The sequence below is a fragment of the Polistes fuscatus genome, unplaced genomic scaffold (assembly GCF_010416935.1).
Source record: "Polistes fuscatus isolate 324 unplaced genomic scaffold, CU_Pfus_HIC Scaffold4, whole genome shotgun sequence".
In the NCBI taxonomy this organism is placed as follows: domain Eukaryota; kingdom Metazoa; phylum Arthropoda; class Insecta; order Hymenoptera; family Vespidae; genus Polistes; species Polistes fuscatus.
In genome coordinates, this window is record NW_025113118.1 from 12,336,174 (window position 1) to 12,361,971 (window position 25,798).

General features: G+C 32.8%; 4 protein-coding genes and 2 long non-coding RNA genes across 10 annotated transcripts; 2 read left to right on the forward strand and 4 right to left on the reverse strand.

The window, feature by feature from the left end:
• Positions 1–1,937: 1,937 nt before the first annotated feature.
• Positions 1,938–9,195, reverse strand: LOC122521523. 2 transcript variants are annotated; one of them, XM_043642357.1, is made up of 3 exons: positions 9,060–9,195; positions 8,194–8,790; positions 1,938–7,569 (listed from the first exon to the last, which is right to left on the reverse strand). In XM_043642357.1, the coding sequence occupies exon 3, from the start codon at positions 7,538–7,540 to the stop codon at positions 2,144–2,146; it is 5,397 nt and encodes a 1,798-aa protein (XP_043498292.1). In that variant the 5' UTR covers positions 7,541–7,569; positions 8,194–8,790; positions 9,060–9,195; the 3' UTR covers positions 1,938–2,143. The 2 variants fall into 2 exon arrangements, with proteins under 2 accessions (XP_043498292.1, XP_043498293.1); XM_043642358.1 differs by lacking the exon at positions 9,060–9,195 and having other exon boundaries at positions 8,194–8,376; positions 8,477–8,978.
• A 694-nt stretch (positions 9,196–9,889) lies between these two features.
• Positions 9,890–12,294, forward strand: LOC122520701 (chromatin assembly factor 1 p55 subunit). Its single transcript, XM_043640917.1, has 5 exons — positions 9,890–10,049; positions 10,552–11,050; positions 11,132–11,389; positions 11,477–11,804; positions 11,891–12,294. Exons 1-5 carry the CDS (start codon positions 10,031–10,033, stop codon positions 12,068–12,070), a joined length of 1,284 nt encoding a protein of 427 aa, XP_043496852.1. The 5' UTR covers positions 9,890–10,030; the 3' UTR covers positions 12,071–12,294.
• On the reverse strand, positions 12,278–19,547 carry LOC122520699 (slowpoke-binding protein). 4 transcript variants are annotated; one of them, XM_043640915.1, is made up of 10 exons: positions 19,223–19,547; positions 18,662–19,062; positions 15,769–15,938; positions 15,349–15,614; positions 14,956–15,250; positions 14,766–14,857; positions 14,283–14,408; positions 14,137–14,203; positions 13,810–13,860; positions 13,614–13,720 (listed from the first exon to the last, which is right to left on the reverse strand). In XM_043640915.1, exons 2-9 carry the CDS (start codon positions 18,997–18,999, stop codon positions 13,838–13,840), a joined length of 1,377 nt encoding a protein of 458 aa, XP_043496850.1. In that variant the 5' UTR covers positions 19,000–19,062; positions 19,223–19,547; the 3' UTR covers positions 13,614–13,720; positions 13,810–13,837. The 4 variants fall into 4 exon arrangements, with proteins under 4 accessions (XP_043496848.1, XP_043496851.1, XP_043496850.1 ...); XM_043640914.1 differs by having other exon boundaries at positions 14,130–14,203; XM_043640913.1 differs by lacking the exon at positions 13,810–13,860 and having other exon boundaries at positions 12,278–13,720; positions 14,130–14,203.
• On the reverse strand, positions 16,083–18,508 carry LOC122520704. Its single transcript, XR_006304607.1, has 2 exons — positions 16,581–18,508; positions 16,083–16,490 (listed from the first exon to the last, which is right to left on the reverse strand). It is a non-coding gene; the product is annotated as an uncharacterized LOC122520704 (long non-coding RNA).
• Positions 19,539–19,938, forward strand: LOC122520703. Its single transcript, XR_006304606.1, has 2 exons — positions 19,539–19,623; positions 19,715–19,938. It is a non-coding gene; the product is annotated as an uncharacterized LOC122520703 (long non-coding RNA).
• Positions 19,939–20,561: 623 nt separating this feature from the next.
• On the reverse strand, positions 20,562–22,041 carry LOC122520702 (non-structural maintenance of chromosomes element 3 homolog). Its single transcript, XM_043640919.1, has 6 exons — positions 21,879–22,041; positions 21,385–21,818; positions 21,135–21,303; positions 20,955–21,049; positions 20,739–20,870; positions 20,562–20,655 (listed from the first exon to the last, which is right to left on the reverse strand). The coding sequence occupies exons 1-6, from the start codon at positions 21,880–21,882 to the stop codon at positions 20,575–20,577; spliced, it is 915 nt and encodes a 304-aa protein (XP_043496854.1). The 5' UTR covers positions 21,883–22,041; the 3' UTR covers positions 20,562–20,574.
• Positions 22,042–25,798: the final 3,757 nt, after the last annotated feature.

Below are 25,798 nucleotides of genomic sequence, written 5' to 3' on the forward strand. Positions count from 1 at the left end.
TTTATGATACAGAAGATATCTTACAATGATTTTGTCACGGTTATTTTGGGTGTTGAATTTTTGGAGAGGATGAGGGTTGAGAATAAAGATATAAAGTGATGTTTCTCGCATTGCCGATACGATTTTTTTTTACTTAATTTTTCTTTTTTATATTTACATTATGAAAGCTATCTAAGGTAATAAAGAAAATGTTTGAAATATTGTGTCTATTATGTGTTACATATTTTTTAAATTAATTAATTGTACAGGGGAAATAGGAGAGGACGACTTGCTTTAATCTAAAAGATTTGCGTTAATAGAAATATTTAAACTTACAATTGAAATGATCGCAGAGTTTATGATATCTCTCAAGGGGGTTTTGTTTTTTAAATATTCTTATTAAAAGTACATAGGACATTAAGATTTACACGAACCGAAATAATTTCTTCAATGACAATAGAGAAGAATACTCCCTTTTCTCTTCTATATCCATTTCATAATAACCATCAATTGATTTAAAAAATTATATCATATTATTTATTTTGAATAATTTCGTTTTACGAGTAAAAGTCATTTTATATTTTGAAATATATTGAAAGAGAGAAAGAGAGAGTCAATGTATTATGTTAATAAGAACAAAAAATACTGGAATAATCTAATGAACGTTTCCAAAAATGTTTCTTTCCAGAAGCTATAATAGAAGCGATAATATGCCGAGGAGGCATTATTTCGGCAAATTGCAGGAATAACTTTATGAAATGGACTTAAAGAAGTATAGGCAGAAATTGATCGAAAATTATATACTAACGATGTGCTGTATGATATTATACGATCAGCAATCGTATTTCTTGTGCCATCTTATGCGACTAATTATTACATCGCTCGTCCCATTAGGAACGCAATTTTCTTATCCGAGCTACACGATAGTTCTAACTGTAAATATTGATTTATTTGTTCATTTGATCTCAATACCATAGCAACGCAATGACAGCGGTATGCCATTTACACATTTCTAATTTAAATGGAATATGCATCAATCATTACGAATGGATTTATATTCTGTGAGAAAAATAATTAAAAATAATATATATATATATATAATAGGCCCAATAACTGTTGAAAGCGCTGAATTAGCATAGCAAGATGTTGAATTGCAGAGCCATTCATATCAATCATTGATAATAAAAAGCTTGTAGTGAAGAAGAACATCTTTTTTTCCTATTTTCTTTTTTCCTTATAACGCGTTATGCGATAGACTAGAAATAACGAAATATCCGTTCGTTTTATGAACCCCTTACTTTTTCTCTTTTTTTCCTCTTTTTGTTTTTATATCTAAAAGCGTGAAAAAGAATTGTAAGAGAGAAAAAAAATAAGATCAACAATTTTAGACGACGAGAGTATCTATTTTATTCATTTTTTTTTTATTTTTCGTAACGTTAACGCGTTAAGTAAATAACATCAAAGAAACTTAACACATTTCATTATAAAATCGAAGCTATTACGATTATAAAAAAAGCGACCGTGAGTTGTATCGGTATCCCAATTTCACAACCGAAGTTTTTCATCAAAAATCTAGAGTCAAGCACATGGTTAAATGATTGTTCGTACAATGGAGGCATGGACACCGCCAGCAGTGCCGACTGTCGGATCAGACATAATTGTAAATTGAATTCATAAAACACAGTCCTCCCGTATTCATACCCCCGCGCGGGTTCCTCTTCACATTCAAGAAATTTGCATCCCTGGCGTGATGCAGTCTACAGTTCTAAAAACCGATGCTACACACCGCCTAACACCTAAATCGAATTTTATACACAGCACTTTAATTGTTAAAAGAAGTACAAACAAATGTACACAAGAAACCTTACTTCATTATTATAAACTTTAGAGCATATTTACAATTATATACAAACATTTTTGTTATTGGCTTAAGAAAAATATCAACATGGAACAGCGTATATCATTATTATTAATATTATTATTATTATTTTTTTTTGTTTTCATTTTTTGTTTGTTACCAAGAAGAAAAAAGGGTAAACGCTATGAGAGTACGTCTAAACTTAAATATTTTAAGTGAGCACGTTATTAAGATTTAAAACAACCACTCACAATATCCATGACATCTTTAGAAGACTGACAATGAAGTAGATACCGCGTATTGTTATCAATCAAAATAGTCCTCACTATTTTGCATGATACCATGTTTTTTCCTACAGTCTGGACAATACCACTTGCCCTTAGGGGGTATCATAATACCAACACACTCGAAATGAAACCATTCGATACGACAATCCCGACCGTCGCAAGCAATCATTTCGGACACCTCGTCGTAGGGACATTGACAGTAACAGTAAAGATTAACAGAACGTTCCGGAACCGAAGCGTTGCTCTCTGAAACTGAGTTACCCTGCGGTTGCTGATGCACTGACGTGTCAACGTCAGAACCACTAGATTCGCTACTAGTATCTGCTGGTTCCTCGGATTCTGTCGCAGAGGTTGCCGTCACGTTCACAATAGGTTCTGGCTCAGCGACGTTTGCTCTATAAGCAACAGTCTTTCCACCAAAAGATAATCTTTGCGGCAAAGGTTTCGGTTGCGTCGCAGCTACGAAAGGCGGTGGTTCGACAACCTTCCTCCATTTCATTGCCGGTTGCTTTTCCGTTTCCTCGTCGCTGGAATCGCCGTAAAAACGTTTTGGTATACGTTTTCTCTTTGATGACCTTTTATTCTCCGTCTCAGAACCGCTACCACCGATATTCTGATTTGCATGAGAATTAGATTGGACCGTCGCAACAGTCGTCTGAATATTATTCGTGATAAGATTTGGCGTCGACCTACCAAGCTGATGATTACCCATCACGGAAAAGTTCGAATTCTTTTGGTAATACACTTTAGGTATGTTAAGCTTCAATGATTCCACCATTGGAGTAACGACCCGTTGCTTAACCCTATCACCTCGTTTTCGTTTTTTTGTTTTTACTTTTTTCCTTTGTTGAAGTTGCTGATCCTCGACACTCGACGCTGGATTGGGTGAAGGAGTAACATAACTTTCGTCCGTAATACCATTATTTAAAGGAAGTACCGAATCAGTCGAAGCTGGTGCAACCTCTGCAAGTAATAACAGTTGATTTCGTTTCTCTGCCATTATTTTATTAGCCAGCTGCTGCGGATGCTCGTCATAAAAGTCCTCGTCAGTTATAGTCTCATCCGTTTCCAAATCTGATTCTCTCAACAATAGTTTTGGAGCAGAAGTCGGTTCGATGGGTGCGTCGGTTACATCGACTACTGCTTCTTTATTTTCAGTTTCTGCTGGAATACCTTGTTCTTCTTGAACAACCTCTTTTTCCTTTTTGCGTTCTTTATTTTTCGACGATTTACGAGGAGAACTTTCCGATGCTGAACTATCGGAGTCGGAGCTACTACTGGAACTCGAGGAACTACCAGAAGATGAGCTACTACAACTACAATTGGTACCACAGGAACAGCTACTCGAATCGCTTTCACTAGAAGAATCACTCGAAGATGTACTACCGTTTTGTTTTTTCTTTTTAGGGCTCTTTCCTTTTTTTTTATTTACATCGCTCTCACAGCCAGTATTTTGTTGTGCTAAACTACCAGTGGATGGACTTCTTTGAAGCTTATCAGGGTAATCAGGGAAATCTGCATTACTTGTTCCTTTTTCGTCTTCTTTCATTCCATCCTCAGTATTTTTATCTTTTTCTGACCATACGATGCAATAATCATGATCAGCCAAAACTATGCTCCTTAAATATGCAACATCTATTTCAGGTCCGGTTTCTTTGTTAGATAAATTTGCTGACTCTTGCATCTCTAAACTAGCTGCATATGTTTTGAAATTATCCCAAATACCATCCATTATTTTCGCTTCCTGTTTCTTTTCCTCTTCGTTTTCCTCTTCATCCACTATATTATCGTTTGTTTGTACTGGTGAGTCTACTTTAATAGATGTTGCAAGTGATACTGTTTCTTCTGTCTTCTGTTCTATCACTTCATTTTTTTCTGCACTTTCCTCATTCTTTTTCGTATCATCCTTTGTTTCTTCCATTTCGCTTTCACTTTCTGAGGATAAATTGAGCGGTGGTAAATCATAAACATCAACTACTTTTTTCATAGTCTCTTTCACATCTTTTGTATCATTTGAGGTGGTCGACATAATATCTACGATAGTTGTTTTTTCTTTGTCAGATTTGTCATTATCAACTAAAGTTTGATTGCTCGCCGCATCTACCGTGCAAACATCTATTAGTAATGGTTCTTTATGACTTTCTTCATGTTTAGCTAAGAGCCTTTGCGAGATAAAACGACTTGAACATTTGCTACAACTATATGGTTGATCTCCTGAATGTAATCTCTTATGAACTTTCAATGCTACAGCTCGACTAAAGCTAGAACCACATTCTTCGCAAACGAAAGCTGTAGGTGGTATACAGAAATGATAAATATGTGGCCATTTCTTTTGTAAACATTTTTTACATAAAACACTCTCAGTACCATGCTTCCAGAAAAGGTGTTTCGTAATGTCAGGTTTATTTCTATATGCAATACCACATCGATAACACAAATGATGAAGTTTGTGTTTCCATACATGATTTGACAATCGTTGTTGATTTCCAGTAGTCTCCAAACATACATCACAAGCATGATGACTCTTTCTCAAATGTACCATTAATCTGAATGCCGATGGAAGACTACTAATAGAACAAAGACAACATCTATACTTGACACTCATATTCGGTAAATATATGCCTGGACATAAATGACACAACAATTCACTGTAACTATAAAACGTTGATTTACACATTATACAAATTAAAATTGTTTTTTGATGCATTTTTCTGTGATGAGAATATAGTTCTTTATGTATTGTAGAATTATATCTACAATGAAAACACTCGTACGTCCTAAAAGTTTGAATATTATAGGTACCATTTGTGCTGCTATACGTGTCAAGATTGAAAAAATTAGTTTCCTGTTCATCAAGTGACTTTTTAACTCTTACTGTAAATTGCTCTGGTTGTATGATTATAGCTGGATGCTGTGGATGAAATTTATGTTCAGCTAACATATGTAATCCTAATTGTTTTCCATTGACAGCTATATGGCGTGCGTGATTGCAGTAGACACATAATGGACTGGCTGCTTCTATACATTTTTTCAGTAAGTCTTCTAACTTTGTACTATCTAATGTACCTTCCACATTAAGGTCTATAGGTGGGACATCTTCTCCAGCTAAGATTATTCCATCGTTCGGTTGAGATACTAATTCCGAATTTACGACATTTTTTGTCGCATCATTATTATACTGTTCTGTTGTTGTGCTAAGTTCAACTTTTGCATTATCATCTATTGCAAATCCCTCTTTCTCTTCGTAAGCATTAGTATTTTCTTTAATTTCCGTACTTCCTTTAGCTTTTACTCTATCTTCTGGCTGATCTAATTCTTTAATATCATCTTCTACATCATTGCTATCTACTACAGCTAATTTATAACTATCGGAATCGCTATCAGCTTCGTTTATTTGATTACTTCCTATACTAACTTTATCTTTCTGAGTAAAACCTAAAAGTTTTTCATCCGATGATGAATCTTCTTCTGCATTGTTATTCTCTTCGGAATCTCTACTAATATTATGAGTTTCTATACTTGCCGTCGAACTTACAGAAAATTGCGAATTCTTATTTGTACAAATTTTAATTACTAAACTTCTATCAGATACAGGGGCAGTATTAAATGAAACTGATGTTTGAGATTCTGTAGGCGGCGCAGCCTCCACATGTTTACTACCATCATCAGGATACTCTTCTTTTGGTTGGAGATCCTGTTGTGACTCATGTTGAGGACTAAACAATGATCTACTAATTGGACTATGAACAGGACTTGACGATGAGTGAGACTCTGAATCAGATTTTGTTTTTGACATTTCTAACGTTTCATTTTTTTCCATAGTATCTGTTTCTTTTTTTATTTGATGTTCGGAATTGGTTTCATGTGATTCTTCATTAATTGTGGGTTCTAAAGGAATGCTATTTTCAGTCTCTGATTCTGTCTTATTATTTATGTCTGCTGCATCAGACTGATTTGCATTTTCGTTTGGTATATCTTCATCATCTTCTGTGTCATTTGTACAACGTGAAACCTCCATAATTGTTTGAGTTATACTATCGTAAGGTTCAATTTGGTTATTATTTGGAGTCTGTGATTTTTCTGAAGATGTTTTCGTTACAGAATTAATACAATCTTTCTGTTCTATTTCGCTGGTGCATGATTCATCAATACATTTAGATACTTCCATTATTGTTTCTAATACTGTATCTCTAGCTATATTAACCGCTGTCTCATGTTGTACATTTCTATCTTTAATTACTGTACTATCCGAAGAAAGTTGATTTTCGCTGGATTGAGTAATCCCTACCTTAGCATTCACTTTTTTCGCATTTTGTTGACATGAATTAGATATACTTTTCTCCACATATTTATTTCTATTATTTTTAATCACTTTCTTTGATGTTCCTTTACTATTCATATTTGATGGTTTCTCAATAGGAATTGCTGATACTGTTTCTGTTTGCGTAGTCATTGTAACAGGTACCATAGGATTTGCATCTTTATTAGGTTCAACCGCTAGTGCACAAGTCTTCGTATTTGAGCTTGTTTGAAATAAATTGCACACACTTGTAGTTTCTTCCTGTTTAGTCAAAGGAGAACAATAATGGCTACTGAAATTATCTGTTTCAGAAAACATCTTCTCACAAGTACAACAAATCAAATAACATGATCCTTTGAAAGCACTGTAAAAGTCTTCGACAGTGTTAAATCCCATATGTGGTATGCTATGCGTCTTATACAAATGATAAGATAATCTTTCTGCTTGTCCAAACATTCCTAAACAAAACAGACATATATGACGTTTATGTACATCTCTCATATGTAAAAATAAATTCCAATTTTCAAAATAGGTTTCGCAAGCTGAACACAAATAAACTTTCCTTGCAATTTTAAAATTAGGAGAGTGCGACTGAGAGGATGTTTCAGAAGTGCTTGGTAATCCTTGCATCGGTGCCATGGCAGTATTACACATACACTGACTTTGCTTTAAATTCAAATTTGTCGAAGAATAACACTTGGAACACTTTATCTTTGAAGAAGGTTGAAGACCCAAATATTGAGCATACTCTGTTATCTTCCCCCTTTTATTTTCTGTTCTTTTCTCTTTAGTAATTTTCGATGATACATTAGGATGAGTTACTTGCTCTTGAGAACTTTTAGATGCAACCGATTGTGTTTCCTGAGCTTGAGCCAAGATACGTTTCTTAAAACCTTTGAATACACTTTTTGATCCGCTACTGGTATTCCTACTTGGTGAGTCTTTAGGAGTTACTATATTATATCTATTTATTCGTCTCTCTTCTTCGATCGTATCGATATACACGTTATCAACAGAACGTTTTAAAGTATTGCCAAATGTTGGATCTTTGAGCTGTTGATCTCCCAAAATATTCCACATGTCCATAATTTTACTCTCACCATCTTCATCTTCCATAATAATGCAGACTGCTAAAACAATGTTACCTGAAATAGAAAAATCAAATCTTGTAACTTTTGTTAAAAATATTTCGTTTATACAAAAAATAAAAAAAAATATAAAAATAATTCACAGAGATATAGATATAAAATGTAGATATAAAATAAATAAACTATGTCACGTGCAATAGCTTGAATAAAAACATTATGAAGTTTCATCAATTAAATAGTTATTAATAATAATAAGAAAATTATTTATATATAAAAGAAAGTAATAAGAGAAATTATATTAATTTTAATCGTACATTAAATCATCCAAGAATACAAATAATATTAATCATATAACCTCATACATTTATAAAAACAAAATATTATTTTTTATAAATAATGATTGATCTGGAATAAGTTAATTTAACATTTTATGGAACTAACCATTTCACCATATCATGTAATTAATTGCATTTAAAGCTTAACTCTGATGCATGATAGATTTATTACGAATATTTGATAAAACTGTTAGAAACTATTATTTTCCTATCCAAGACATGAATGAATACTTGATCATAACTTTTAGGAAGAATTTAATGAACAACTTCATACAGATCACAAAAGGAAAAGCTTAAATAAGACTAGAGAAAAAAAAAGGAAAAATATAAATGTAAAGATCCGTACCTGCATTAATTTAAGAACGCAAACGTTTTCTCCGAGATACGTAAACTGTGTCTCGTAAAAGATCTTGGTTGAAAACATTATGAAGTCTCATACATGATGCTGCATACTTTAATTTTCCCTCCTTGGCCGGTGTGTCGAAGCCGAAAGAATGATCGAACTCGCGTTAAAGATGAAGCACACAAGCTAAACAATGATGACAAATTATTAAAAGTTAACGACGACGTAGAGTCCGAGTGTGACCGGTCGGCGAGGTCGAATGGTAAAAGAGAGAACGGCGCGTAACTTTTTTACTCCTTGTAAAGGGCTTTACTCTGAATCACTAGCCCGGACTCTTTTCACTTCTCGGTACAGTCCTGCCCAAATTCGTTCTTCGTGTTTTTCCTCAAAAAATATGTGAGATCGACTGTACGCGGATATCTCGATAACGCTCGTAAATGATAATACAAAGCGTTTTACTATCCGTGATCAACCACGAACCGCGCCGAAAAGGTTAGTAAAATGGCGTCATATCAATCAGTGCAGTCTCGTCGGTGCCTTCCAACTCGTCGTCCCCAGTGATGCCACCTTTTGTCATGATCCATCTCAACCTCAAAAGATCTTCAATAGAGAAAGAGGGAAACAGTAATAATACAGATGAGAAAGAGAGAGAGAGTGAGTGAGAGAGAGACGGGAGCATGGGAAAATGAAAAAGCAAGACATAGATAGATAGAAATACGTAAGAGAGAGGGGGGAGACGCAAAATAAGGTTAAGCCGAATTCATTTGAGATCGAGTTATATGCTCTGATGCGTCTCGAGTCCGTAAAAATAAATAATTAATTGTGGATGTTTCTAATGCAAGCACGAATTTTTCTCTTGCCTGGCGTACCACGGCTATCATGTGAAAACTCGATACACGAATCGACGACATTTCTCGTGGACGCCCAACGTAGTGTCCCGTACTACCACCTTTCACACATTATTCTATCTCACGTATACACGCCATCTAGTGCATCGGAAGCGTTATCCTCTGGTTAACGAACTTTTCCATTCATGCTTTGTCATTTTTCGAATTCATATTTGACGTCTTTTAACAATTTATATCAAATATAGAATAATTATATTTCGTTCTTTTCAATAATGATACATTGTTGTAGATAAATTTATGACTTCTACAATAAGACAAAGAAAACGAATACGAATATGTTATATCTATATATAAGATTAAATTTTGAAAGCAATTGAAATATATTATATCGTTAATGAATAAAAATTAGCAAATGTATTACTAACGATTCTATAATTGCAATTCATATTAATTTATATATTTCTTTTTTTTTCTGTTATACATTCCACAAATCTTCCATCGTTATGCTGTCTATTGATAATCAAACGTTCAATGTTTTTTGTTGCAATATGGCGATATCTAGCGTCAAAAAAGGGAAATATTAAAAATATTTACAAATAATACTATGATGTCAATATATGCTTCTGTTCGATAATTTCATATAATAAAACTATTATAGATTGTAATGTATTATATTGTTTAAATTTCAATATGATTAGGTTTATAATACTTGAACAATTTGTGTTTGAAAATATACCAATGACTAAGCTCCATTGAAATAGCTCACTCATTGGTCAATTTCACGCAAAATGTCCAGCGTGTAGAAAATTTGAAATTGATGTGCGTTGGAATGCCTTTTATTTTCATATTCGAAGATCAGTATATGAAATATTTTACGACCGGTCCCTCGAGGCTAAAGTACCGGGCTGTGCATCGTGGCTTTTTGGCGGGCGCTATTTCTTTGGCGGTTTCTTGAGTCTTACTTTCAAAGCTGAAGTATAAAAAACGTATAAATGGGTGATAAGGACGGTGGTAAGAAAATATCTGATATACGATATCATTAATATCAAGTTTATCTTTAAACTTAACTATTAATTGGTTATTTTTTTTAAAGGACGCTTCTTTACCCGGTATCATAAACAATGCCGTTTTCTTATATCAAATTTCAACTTATCGAAATTATTCAACTATGCGTTTAACGTTATATTTTAATAATCAATTTCTTAAGTTTTTGAAACATGAAAGTAGATTAGATTTTTTCTTTGAAATATATTGAAAAATCTATGTAATTACAAAATACTATTTAATTATCCTATATATATTTCTATAATAATTAGATAGTATATAAAATTTTCCTTATTTTTCTATTTCTATTAAACAGTTTTATTATAATTTTATCAATTATTATTTTTATTAATTATTAATTTTTATTTCATATTGTTATCAATGATAAATTAAAAAATATATGGAAGCTAAAGAATAAGATTTCTTTTGTAAAAAAACTCAACAATATATTCATATTTTATTATTTTAGAAACTTTCGATGATGCTGTTGAAGAACGTGTTATTAACGAAGAATATAAAATATGGAAAAAGAATACACCCTTTTTATATGATCTTGTAATGACACACGCTTTGGAATGGCCGTCTTTAACTGCACAGTGGTTACCAGACGTAACTAGACCAGAAGGAAAAGATTACACCGTTCATCGTTTGATTCTTGGTACACATACATCGGATGAACAAAATCATTTGTTAATAGCGAGTGTTCAATTACCTAATGAAGATGCTCAGTTTGATGCTTCTCATTATGATAACGAAAAGGGTGAATTTGGTGGATTTGGTTCCGTAAGTGGAAAAATAGAAATTGAAATTAAAATTAATCATGAGGGAGAAGTAAATAGAGCAAGATACATGCCACAAAACCCTTGCGTTATTGCTACAAAAACTCCATCAAGCGATGTTTTAGTATTCGATTACACCAAACATCCTAGCAAGCCAGATCCAAATGGTGAATGCCATCCAGATTTAAGGTAAACATTTATATTTTTTTATGTTTAATATATAATATATTTAAGTCATTCTTTTATGTTATACATTAATGTTTCATTTAGGTTACAAGGACATCAAAAAGAAGGTTATGGATTATCATGGAATCCAAATCTTAACGGCTACTTGTTGAGCGCATCAGATGATCATACAATCTGTTTATGGGATATCAATGCTACTCCCAAAGAAAATCGAGTTATTGATGCAAAGACTATTTTTACAGGACATACAGCTGTTGTAGAGGATGTTGCATGGCATTTGTTGCATGAATCTCTTTTTGGTTCAGTTGCGGATGATCAAAAATTGATGATTTGGGATACGAGGTACATATAATAATATAAATGTATTAATTAATAACATTATATATCTCTGATTTATATCTTAATATATAAAAATGTATATTATTATAGATGTAATAATACTAGTAAACCAAGTCATACGGTGAATGCTCATACCGCAGAAGTTAATTGTTTAAGTTTCAATCCATATTCAGAATTTATCCTCGCTACTGGTAGCGCGGATAAAACAGTAGCTTTATGGGATTTAAGGAATTTAAAATTAAAATTACATTCTTTCGAATCTCATAAAGATGAAATTTTCCAAGTTCAATGGTCACCACACAATGAAACCATATTAGCAAGTAGCGGTACGGATAGACGTTTACATGTTTGGGATCTTAGCAAAATTGGAGAAGAACAATCTACTGAAGATGCTGAAGATGGACCACCAGAGTTATTGGTAATTTATTTATTTATTATAAAAATCATCGTTATAAATATAAATAATCTGATAAATTAATATATTTCTTTTTCTCTCTTATGTAGTTCATACATGGTGGACATACCGCAAAGATAAGTGATTTTTCATGGAATCCTAATGAACCTTGGGTAATATGTTCAGTGTCGGAAGATAACATAATGCAAGTTTGGCAAATGGCAGAAAATATATATAATGATGAAGAACCGGATACACCAGCTAGTGAACTTGAAGCTGGGGCTTCATAAATTGAAAGAATAATTTATTAAATCATCAAACATGATTTAACAAGGTTAAGAAGTACTTCTGACTAGTACCATTGACTATTGAAAAGAACATTATTGAATTATAAACAACATTAGAATTGGTGATTTATATATTTGTAAAACTTAAGAAAAAAGAAACAAAAAAAAACTGTGTGGTTTAAGTTATAACATTATGGAAGAGCAATAATATTTCAGTTCTCCATTAATTTTTATTACTTTTGTTTGTTTTTTTTTTTATTAGAATTACATTAATCTTAATCTTTCACATCAAAACGTATATCTATTAAAATTTTTTTAAATGCATGTAATTGCGAGAAATACAAAGTACTGGTTCGTTGATTAAGTATCAGTACTGTATATTTGTAAAAACGTTCTATCATAGGCTTACTGCGTACATCAACGAAGAATTTATTTTTTAATTAACTTGTATCAATCAATCAATATAGTATAATATTGTTTCTGCTCGTATAATGTGTCAATTTTTTGTTTTGTTTTTTATCACTTATTTGTTGAACAAATATTTTGATAATTTCACGCCTGTTTAACAATTGAAAGCATTTATAAAACAAGCGTCATATAAGTGTATTGTGCAAGTTAATTAATATTACGTTTTCGCATTATTTTTTTTTTGTAACTATATACGATAATAAACAGATTTAATAATAAACGAATTTATATTTACCAGCAGTGAGCCTATCGATGGTAATAGCGCGTTCTTACAATCAGCAAGTTGGGTTTTAGGGTAGCTCTTAGGTATATAGAAAATAAATGCTAAACATTCAGGCACTGTCGTGTCGTTCGATACAAGACCAAATTGGAACATAGGTTTGTATGAGAAATTACATTAGTGTGATAAAGAAATCTCTATTAACAATTTATTCATTCGTGTTTTATCTATTTTTTTTCCTTTTTTGTTTTTTAACTGTCCCAAAATATTGGTTGTTAATAATTTTTATCGTAATTTCTGAATTTTTTGTTTCAAACCATTTTGAACGACGAAATAATCATCTAAACAATTTAGTCCTAAAATCCACCCTGTATTAGATCCATGCTACAATAATAATAAGAATGTTGAGTTAAATTTGAGAATGAGAAAGATGTGTAAACATCAGGTAATATTTAAAGCGATTACAATATTAAAGTCAATATGATATATCTATTACATAAAATGTACATAAACAAATGTTTTATATACGTTTATAAGATAAATGGGGTTTAAAATGACCCATTGAAAATTTCCTGTAATCATTTTCATATTACTCAAAAAGGGATTGTTAAATATCAATTGTAAGCTTAGAATAATTTATCAAAATATCGTTCGCTTCAACACATATTAACGTGCGTTATTATCTTTGCTAGATGTTCCAGTTTATATCCCCTTTAAATATTTTTAATTATATAACTTTCTTCAATATTTTCGATAGTCGCGAATAATAATTAAAATTTATTTATTTTGGCACTTATTATCGTTAGTAGTAAAATTTGACAAGTGTATATAAGACGAAAAAATTGTTCCCCTATTATATGGTCGTGTTAGATAATTCGTTGTATATTTGGACAAGAAGCGAATCCTGGTATTCGGCTTCGGGACTTTTCAATGATATCATATCTTTCGAGTCTAAATTCGTAAATCTGAAAAAGTAAAATTTTCCGTTTAGAAATGAATCATTAGTCGTTTTTTTTTATTAAATCAGGATCAATTAAATTATTCGAAATATTACCAAAACCTGTGTATCAATAGGATGTCGTTTATAGAACGCGACCTGTGTCGGCTATGCATGCAAAAATAAATAAAAAATTTTACAAAATATAAAAATTCATAAACGTTCGCAAAAATGAATGGAACGCGGTAAAACGCGTTTAGATAAAAATATGTAAGTATATGCATATACATATGGTGTTCTGTAATTGGTAATACAAGCGAACAAGATGGTGATTATACGTGTGTTTGAACCACCAGTTACAGAATATCTATATATACACATACGTAGTGCTGAAATATTTTCAAACTTGAAAACAATATAGATCTCCGAAAATTTACCTTTTACCTAAATTTTGTTGTTTTATACCATCCAAAAAATTGATTATTGAGGGTGTCAAGGCAGGACGAAATATCTGTGCTCAGATAATAATATATTTTTAGTATGATGTATTATGTCATTTTGTAATAAGATGACAATGCAAACATTCTTACCGTAACGGGTGCACAGCGCATTTCGCGAAGGTCTATGTTTCTGAAGAGGTCGTGAATAAGAAGTTCTTCTATACTCGGATACCGATTTCTAGTCTCATCAAATATTATCTCGAGTAGTTCGATGACCTAAATGAGAGTACTCGAGTCAATATTCTTAATAAGAAAAAGAAAAGAAAAGAAAATCGCGCATTGCGTGTTTGCGTTCAACCCTTTTAGAACTTTGAAGTTCACATGTAGATATCTATATTAATTCATATGTATACTCAAAATATAACGTTACAAATTTTTATTTCAAAAATACGGTATATTGAAGGAAAATTGTTCAGTCATAAAAGTTATATGATTTTTAAGAATGACTTATAGATAACTATTTTAGTAGAGTATATATATATATAAAAAAAAACAAGTAACTTTTTTGTCTGAAACCATATTTTCATTTGAAATCCGAATAAAAATTAAGTTATAGGGGGTTGAACTTGTTACCTGCGGATATGTCTCGATATCCGAAAGATGCGCAGCGGTTGGTTTGAAGGAGCATAATTCGTAGCCGGCGCACATTTCGAACAGCATGTGACCTGAATAGGAAAGAAGAATTCTAGTCTTAGAGAATAGGAGGAGGACGTCTTTTTTTTCTTTTCCGTTATTATATCGATCGCGAATGTTTTTTCTTTACCGAAACATATCACGTCTACGGTGCTTGTTTTGGTCAATCGCGTTGTTACTATTGGATGTATTCTGCTTTTGAAACCTAAGAGGGTGTTTTCGAGACCGGCGAGACGAGCTACGCCATTCTGCACGACAACGTTTCCAGAGTGTAAATGAGATACTACAGGAAATCCTCTTTCTTTAAGGAATACCAAAGCTTCCAGTATTTGCCTACCCATCTGCTGGATTTGTGATAATGGTAAACCTTTACCACGAGAAGCATACTTTTGACTCCAATCATCGTTCCAGCAATTCCTCTCGATCTAAGAAACCCAACAACATAATATTGCTTTATAAATTGATAAAAATTATAATTAACAAGTTTGAAATTATTTTTGCAGATAATTGTTTTACAACTCACGCCGTATATGAGATCCTTAAGGCTACCGTGATTAATAGGTTGGATCAAGACAACGTAGTTGAGTTCTTCGTACTCGAGAAATTCCAGGCCGAATATAGGACAAATGTATGGATGTTGTAGTGCGAGAAATAAATTGTTAAGGATGTCTTTCGTCGACGGACAGATACTCAACGGACAATTTCTATTCAAGGGCATCAGAGTGATGAGTCTGTCAGTTTTGAGGGAAGTATCTCTTACAGCAAACCAGTGCTTGTCCACTCTCGATCCTAAAAGATACATGAACTTACTTAAGAAAGAGAAAAGGAGTGTGAAATATAACATATAAGAGAGTTGTTTTTCGAATACGATGAAATATGAATGTTCAAGCAACATAAGTGGTTACTCTAGGAATATTAACAATGAAACTTGCACATAACTCACCGATGTTGTTGAGCTGTTTGATGAGAGTATACCGCGAGGTTCGTTGGATATAAGTCTGACAGATTGATAAAGCACGGTCTCTGGACCTTTTCTCCATTTCAACGTACTCGCCGACGTCCTCGCAAGCGGACGGTCCGTGACCCAGTGCCGTGTAGTGGTGTCGTCCATTTCTACGCCAGACACACACAAAATCCTGCTTAACCTCGTTTTTCTATGTCTTTTAAAATCGAACTTATATATGCGAATTAAATTATCTCGTATAAAATCATTTGATACGTCCTATTTAAAAAAATCCTTTCACACATTCGTTTTTATTTCAAAGTAAACCTATAACATCCTACCCTTCCCGCGTATTTGATATTTTTCCTTTTTTTATATACTCATATATACCAGGGGAATCAAAAGAAAGAAAGATTTAAATCCCGATAATGTTCCTGATGGAACAAAGCGATTATATCTCTTGGCTCGTTTTCAGATGGAAATCATTTCCATTGGCAAAAGGTCGACTCCAATGATATCGTTTTTTAAAGTATCTCCCTCTTAGAGTTATGCATTCGTTATCAACAAGAGACGAGACGTAGGTATAGCTTGACCTCGTTCGATGAACCACTCTACTCTCTCTTTACCTTCAAGCTTACAAACGTATGAATGTTAAATCAGCTAAAGGAATATTTTATGCGAGAGCAGCACTTTTAATCGGCTCTCCTTAAAATCTCCTTCTTCTAAAAATAGTCTTTTTTAATTAACGTTCTAAAAAAGAGAAAAAGAGAGAGAGAGAGAGAGAAAAGAGGGGAAAAACAAAAATGTTCTACCTGTCCTCTTCTTCTTTTTTTTCTTCTTCTTTCTCAACGTTTACATTTATACGTTTTCCCGGTTGCGTTTCAATTCTGATTTCACTCGTTAATTCCTCTGGATCGGTTCTTAAGCGTTGCCAAAAGCGGATTAAATTTGCGAAGCAAGAATTACGAATTGGACGACGCGTATTATCATTATTACTATGCCATGCTGCTCTGCGACTGCAAAGGTTTCATCCAATAAGAAATGGCGGACACACGTCGATATCATATTGTACTATTGTTAAGTCTTCATACGTTTATCAATATTTCAAATTATTGCGCGGGATACCGTGCATTAATAAGTTCATTCGATCAAAATGAATATAAGGATGCTCGTATGAGCATCGATTTGTCTTAAATAATAGAACAAGAAAAAAGTTACGAATTGGTATATGTATCTGTATGTTATCATTCAAATTAAAATAAGTAAGTTACTTTGATGTTTTTTAATATTTGTTAAAATAATACAAATATGATGCGACACCGTTAAAAGCCGTGATCAATAAAACTTCGTTTTGATATACGAAGTTAACGTGACAAATGGAATTAATTTCGTTTAAAAAAATATTGGATGTTACCTTCGTTGTTCCGCAACGGGCTTTTTAAATATTCGAACATTAATATTTTGTTCGCATGCACGATGAACATTGTTCTCGTATTTTTGTATGTCTGTCATTCGTTAAATTGAATTTATTTGATGTAACATATGCGGCTTGTAGGAAGTTAAGGATCCAACTAAAGTTTGACACGTACGACCAATTATCCTGGCATTATTTGTAAACAATTATTTCTAGTAGTTTGACGATAACAATGTTCTACCGATCGAGAACGAGACGATCAAAGAAGAAAACAATCTTTGTACCAAAGGTGTATAATCGATAAACGGAGTGAGACGCGGAAAGATCTCCTTCTTGGAAGATACTTCAGATAAAACAATACCATCGAAGATCAATTTGAAAGACGACGATAATCTCAATAGCTGCTAAGATCTTCTAAGAATCAGCTTCTATCAGCTACGATTTTAACAATACCGTCTGGTGCCAGGTTGCCTATTCAACAACCAATATGCGATCTTCGTTAGTTATCGATCGTCTCTCAACGGGGGGATTTTGAGATATGATAAATTTTGTAAAAAAAAATATATGTATTAAATACTTATATTGAAAATATTGAAAAATAAATGATATGATAAAGTTAAATTACATATATTTATACATATATGTATACGTGTACTTAAATACTAATGGCATGAAATAGCGCATACAGTGCCGAACAAAAGTATTGGCACATTGGAATACATTTTTCTGTAAATTTCTAAAAAGTATATATTTTTTTTATTTTATTTTTTTTTCTTCTTAAATATATCTACCGAGTTTAATAATTCAACCATATTGTAAGCCATAGAAATTCAATGTATGTAATAAAAAAAAAATGTAATAAGAAATGCACAAGGGAGACCGTTTTTACTAGAAAAATATTTTTAATCGTAAAAAAAGATATATTTTTTATCATACACTTATAATTTGTCCACGGTTTAAATTATGATTTTATTTTTTTATAAATTGCTACAAAAAAATGTTAGTTTCTTCCAATATTTTTGTTCGGTACTGTATGTACAAATAATAGGCTAAAGTTTAAGCGGATAGATAAAAGCGCGATCACACTTTTATCATATACTAATATACATAAATACATCATACATCTGCTGATTCCCACGTGTTTTAAAGGATCATCGATTTTTTTTCTCGAAAGATGATAAAATAAGAATATTTACATTTATGTTCGACTTATCGGTAATTTGTATATGCATTTTTGACCAATTTATTACGTAAGAGAAAAATAATTAGTTTATTTATTAATGCGATAGTACACACGATAAATTAAAAATAAATAATATTAAATGAAAATCGCGCGTGTAAAAATGAAATAGAATTTATCTTTCTCTAACGATTTCCTTAAAAAAAAAAAAAGAAAATCGCGATCGTGCAAACAGGGGAAGTGTTACAAGGACGATATAAAAAAAAAATAAAAAAGATTTGAAAAAAGAGTTCATTCACCTGATCTCATTTTGATCTCTGCATCCTCGCGCGGCAGAAACACGATTGAATAAAATTTTGGCTAAGTTGTCGATTTTGTTGGTCAATTGATAGCCCTTTTCCTCTTCGCTTTCGTCGTCCTCGATGCTTGCGCTTCTTCCACGTCTAAGGACACCACGGGCAGATACCATAGCTTCGGAATCAAGTTCTATGGCACTTTGAGTTCTGCGATTAACTGCACGTCGTTTCCGACGCGTCCTTGGCCTCTCCTGCCAGAATCTATCATGTCCGGTGACATCCGATTCACGATGGCTCTCACCCTCATCCTTTTTATTCAAGCTTTGATAAAGATTAAACATCTTCGGGATTCCTCGATTTTCTTGGAGTAATGGATCGACGTCCTTGGTCCCAGGACTATAATACTAGAACATTACCAATTTCACCATATTTCTTTCGTTCCTTTTATTTCGTCAACATTTCACTCGCGTTATTTTTCATTTAAACGTAAAGAAAATGTTGTTTGCATTTTTGTTTCCTTTTTCTGTTTTGTGTTTTACCTGAATCTTCTAATTTCATACGTACATATATATATATATAGCCGATGTGTTCTAGCGTTGGAGGCCTCTCTTGTGGAATAAAATTTAATTCGTTTTATTGAGGACGGATCATATTTGTGTTGGCCCTCGGCAACTCTGTTATTGACGAACAACGTTCGGCCGAGCAACGTTCCTCCAAATGCGTGAACCAAGTTGGTGCATCGAGAATGAGATGATACCGTGCGAATGCACCGGTTGCACTCGTCAGCAGGAGAAGCACTCGTGCAATGTTACCGGGTAGCGAGGATGGACGGGCACTGAGCGCCCAAGCCACAGTGCGAGCTTGCACCACCCCAGCCTGACACAGATTTGCCAGGGCAAGTACTACTTACTTACCTTTTCCCTCGCTTGCTGCGCTCGCGCCAATTGCGACCAACAGATCGGAGGGTAACGTATGGATGATAACGTTTGGGGCTTCGCTACCAGCACGGATATTTAACCGAATAAAGAGATTATCTTCTATTCTTCTATTTTCCAGATAAACATCTCACCTTTCAAGCAGATTTACACGACTATTATTCAAATTACATTAGTTTATCATAATCACAATATTACTGATCATTTAAGAGCTGCGATAATGGAATGATTGTAGGTAATAATCAAGAGGAATGTGATTAGAGTAATGTTATTATTACTGATCTTGTAAAACCTCTTTGAAATTGTTTATTATTTTTTTGGAAATAAAAATGTTACATACGTAAATTTGTATTATTGTTTTGTGGATTTGCTCTACTCTTGCGTAGTTTGAAAATTTGTTATCAGGAATGTAGGATATTCGTAGAGTTGATTACAGATCCCCATCCTGTTGCGTTTGCTTTTGTATATGTGTGTATATGTATGTATAAGTATACTGTAATGTAACGAAATTCGACCTAGGATTGAAAAGAATGTTATATTTTCTGTTAATATCATTTGGAAATAAATCTTTTTAAGTATTCTTATTTCCTCTGTGTGTATGTGTGCGTGTGAGCGCGCGAGCGCGATAGGAAATAGAAATCCAATTATACATATTTGTTTGAAATGTTATGCATATTTCGGATTCCTTTAACCTCCACGTTGAACTTGAAGACCATATGGGGACTTTAATCTTGCTTTACATTTTTACGGCTGCTTGGAAACGGCGTATATTTGTTGATCTCTTAAAAATCCTGATGAAGAGAATCTTTAAGATCAAACAATGAAGGGAATTGTATTCTACAAATAATCTCTCTTTTTCTTTGTTCTTACGTACAAATAAAATACTAAAATGCTATTCAAATATTTATGCTCTATTAATATTTAAATATTTTTATTACAAAATATAAACATTTCTCTATAATCAAAAATTTTGGATGAAATTTAGGTTTTATTAGATTGTTCTTTCGCTAACATAGTTTTGTATTGTAATGGCCAACTATTTATCGGCCTTTTCCCATGTACCTAAAAGTATATTAATATTGATTTAATATGATTACAACTGTGTATATAATAGTAATGATATAGAAAATTTGCTATGTCAATACCTTTGATACAAATTCTAAGATATTACGATAAGATATTTCATGTTCTGCACGAGGTCCCCATTTGTATTCATATTTTGGTGAATCTCCTTTATATAAAACTGTTTTCTCAAGGTACTGTTGCGATACAAAATCCTGAATAAAATATTTGTTCATTGTTAATATCGTGGATTAATATATAAACTCTGTCTGTAATTAAATATATATAACTTGTTTTACCACAGTAACTAGTTTTTTAACATCTCCAAAATAATTATGCTGAAAATTATCTTCCTTTATAATTTTCAAGTGTGTTAAAAAATCCCACAAGTTCTCTGCAATGTTTAAGCTTAAGTAAATATTTTATCAAACTTTAAAAAAGCAAATAAGGTAGATATAATATTAATTTTTATTATTAACCTTCTGTGCATACATCTTCGTACATGAAGATATGACAAAGTATTATAAATAAAAGAACTTGTTCGGCTTTAGTAGGTTTGTTAAAATTCAAATGCGGTATGCTGTTTTTGATCTCATTTACCATGATGTATTTACTGTTACCTATATCTACCAGTTTGTATCCGAATACCTTTTAAATAATATATGTAATATTGTTTAGAATATAATGTTTAGAATAAGTATAAAAATACATATGAAGCTGAAAATATACCTGCGATAAGAGCAACTTAACTCTTTTCATAATTTGAAGAAAGTTCTTTGTACTTCCTCCGAGAACATTTTTAATAATTTGTACTTTTGTTATAGCGGTCTTTTTCTTTTCCACAGTAAATATATATCGTATAACTCTTCCAGCTAAATCTAATTCTTCTTGTTCAGTTACGTTTCTGGATTTTTCGTTTCTTAGCTTTTCGTTAGACAAACTTTCAGAATAATCGCTTGAACTTGCTTGAGAAAATGCATTGCGCTCAATTATTTTAGCATTTTTTTTCATTTGTTTTGTGCCACTATCCTGTGACAAGTATCTCCTAGTATCACTACTCGTTCTTTTATACATATTTTTATTATTCTCATCATGCTCAGATTCCTCATCTTCACTAATATACTTAGAAACATTACTTCTCTTTGTGGCACGTAATCTACTGTCTACAATAACATTTTATTTTAATTATGGTTATTTTATTTCTTATTAATTATTTTACTTACGCATTTTACAAAATTGTAGATTGTCTGGATCTGTGAATTTCTTTCGTTTTTTCAAACAATATTTCTTTAGAAGAAATAATTAATTGATATAATTAACGATTACTTTTAACTGTTATTGTTTACGAAAATTCCAATCAATTATTTCTAACCATGCTTTCCCTGTCAAAATGAATTGTAGCGTTACTAGTAGCAAAAGTTGGAATTACATTAATAAAACTGTTTTATCGACATACATTTTTGAATCTGTCGATAAGTTATTTACTTTGTCGATAACGTTGATGATCTACTTTATCGGCAGCAAACTTTTCGAACCCCTGCAATAGGCAACCATAATTTTTATGAGAAAGAAATTATTAACGAAATATAAATTGTCGTTGATTGTCGATTGAAATATATTCAACTCAATAATTAATAACATAAACACAAAAAAATAATTATTAATAAATATATCTTAATTATTTATATATATAAATATACCGAATAGAAGAATCATATATACTGATCATTTATTTGACAAAATGTTTATTATTAATTATTAAAAATATTGATCAAATAAATAGAAGTGAAAAGAAATAGAATTGCATAATTTACAGGAAATAATCTTCCTATATAAACCGAGAAGAAGAGAAGTTCAGAGAAACTTGTTTCAATGTGAACAGTTGCACCTGTTCAGCGGTCCGTTCATTTCTCTTTTGATGACAGCCAAGGAGAATCCAACACCTCGTGTAATTCGTCTTCTCTTAACAGAACAATAGAATCACTTACAAATACTCTCTCGGATATTTTACGAGCAAAATCGAGAGCAACGGCAGCAATTTGCTATCGATAAACATCTAAATAAATTTATTTCATCGCGACTAATGATTTGAAAAGAATAGATAATACGTAGAAGTTCATAATTTTTTGTTGTCTTCTACAATAATCGTATCGATTAGATTCTAATACGATTTACGAAGAGAGGAACGATCATCGGTCAGCTAAATAGAGACGCGTCTAAATCAGGATGGCAGCTGGTGAAACATTTATAAAACAAAGACAAGTACAAATGAGTAGTTCATTTGCCAAATCGATTAAAACTCTCTATACAAAATAAAAAATAAATAAGATTAACGAAGTTATATATTATATATTGTTATATTATCATTTATATTATTCAAATGGCGATAACAATTTTGTCTCATTTATTATTGTTATATCAATCTAATTATTATATTAAAAAAAAAAATATTTATTTAAAATAGAACAAATAAAATCTATCAATCACAAGAGATTTTCATTGAAAAGATTCAAAGAAAAAAATTCTAAAAATAGTAGTAGTGTCAAACAATTTGTTTAGTAAACGATTTAAAAAAATAAGAATACTTTTCTAAATGAAACGTTTGATATTTCATTTAATCTCAGTGATTAACAGTTATATATTATCTTAAGGAAAAAGAAACGTCATCGAGGAAATCGAAGCCAGTAGTTATCGCGATAGTCGGACAATATAAACGCATTAATTAGCATCAACGAGTGGGATTATTAAAAACAAAACGATCGAGGCATAAATTCGAATTACTCCGACATTAACGTCCCTACTACGGGTTGGCTCCTTTCGTTTAATCGACGCTACCTTGTTGGGAGTAAATGGCGTAACGAAAACGGTGGTTCGATATAATCACCTAATTACATGTTGCCAGCCAGATAAAGCGCACCTCCGAGTGTTCCCTTTGCACACGGTTATCAACGTTACCTTCTTCATCGTCCCAATAATCGATCAGATTTATTCTTTTGTCAAGTGAAAGTCCCCCGATTTATTTGGGTCAACGTTGGAACGCACAATTAACGATTACAATAATTCTACTACATATTCCATTGCGAAATCGTAAAGATAATGTCTCGATTAAAAAAAAAAAAAAAAAAAAAAAACATTAAACGAAACAAATGATCTCTCATCAACGAATGAGAATTAGAAAATTATACGATAGTTTTCAAATCTTTTCTCTCGATTTGCCTACTACGCGAACGGAGCTTGAAAAAACGATTCAACATAGAGGATAATAATTCAAACGAGACAAGTTTAAACCATCCTCCGGTGTACTTTTTTTGAATATTTACATTCCGGTAGAGACGTACGGTGCTTTACGGTGAATACAATAGTACAAGATAAGCGCGTCATTGTTCGTCATTGGTGATAAAAACTAGTTACGCCAAGGTAGGACAGCGTGTGTGCAGCAACATTGTCTCGAAGGAAAATGCATCGTGCTATGTGTTCGTCGTCGTCGTCGTCGTCATCGTCGTCGTTATCCTTCTCTCCTTCTAACGTTACCAGAGCCAGAGCACGTAATTGTGTATCTGCCATAAGACGCTACGTGTATGAGACTCGACAATGAATTATACAGCAAGTAGCCGTACATGGACTTGGATGAGAAGTGAAACACTGAAAAAGAGAGAAAGAGAAAGGGAAGGAAGGGTGGAAGATGGGGGAGGGGGACATTGGCACGGAAAAGACGCCACGCGCGAAGCCTCTCTCGTTCGTTCGTTCGCAATGAATCTTATTTGCAAATGATATTACTTGTATATCTTCTTAAAGTGTCATCAGGTTTCCTCCTAGATCGATATGTAATCTATGTATTTATGTATGTATGTATATGCACTACTAATCGAAAGTTTGGCTACACTTATTGCATTTCAATTAAACACTGTCACCTAAATTAAGAGAAAATTTTCGTGGCACTTTCTTAACACTTTATCGACCGCTAGCCTATTTATAGGCTTTTCGACTGCTAGCCTATTAATCGGCTTTTCGATTGCCAACGCTTATCGACCGCTAGCCTATTAATCGGCTTTTAACTATCGACGGTTTTCGTACAGTTGGAAAATTAGCCGGTACTGGGAATACTTAGTGATTCTTACTTAGTGATCGGTACTTAGTGATTGGCAGCCTAAACTACGAGCGGTCAATAAAGTGTTAAGAAAAAAACTAGTTGGAAAATGAACACGTAGGTATTTGTATAGTTATGACGATATGATTTCGGATTAAAGATAGATTAAATAGTTAATCTTTGATATCTCGTTGGGAGGTAGTAGTACGCTTTGCATGTGCGTTCTCGCATTATTCGCGTTTGGTATGCGTGTATGGATTGATGCGTGGACCACGTGCGTTTTCGAGCTTACACGCATTCCGGGGGTAGTAATTTCATGCCTCTATTGGATCCCCGTACACGCGATCGTAGAATGGAACACGAATCTCGTCGATTCGGCATTACGCATCGCGTAATGAGAATTGTAATTTGTGCATACATCGCGACCGATGCGAATCTAATATGTATTCTAAACTGTTCCTGGATATTTCGTCCACGGTGTTGCGACACGAAACGAGATGGCTCAGCGAGATGCATATTAACACGATTAATTAGAGATGACGATAGGTATATATTATACCTTAATGACGAACTATGGTAGAGAACAAGGAATCGATGAGAGATACGCGTGAAAATTTTATCAAAAATATCTGTCCAAAATGAGGAGGAGACGGGGAGGGGGGAGGATAAATGAATAATCGTTGCAACGAGAAAATTGCTTTATCCATTCGATGGGATAATTATTGGATAAAACATATTTCTATCATAAATATTACGTACCAAATGACTCTTTCGAGTCGTATTACGACAATGGTAAAACAAGGAATCGATTCGATGACATTTTATCAATGTTATACAAAATTGTATGGGAAAAAAATTTGAAATAAATATATATAATACGATTTTCTTGTTGTAAAGTCCCCATATTCCTACACGTTTATTCGGACGGGGCGGCCAATTATCGCGAAACATTTTTCAATGATCAATATCACATTCCGATCCTCGTAGTCACGTTTGAAAAGGTACTTACAATTAGGTATCCTCGGAAAAAGGTCCGAGAGGAGACTTGTGTTAGGT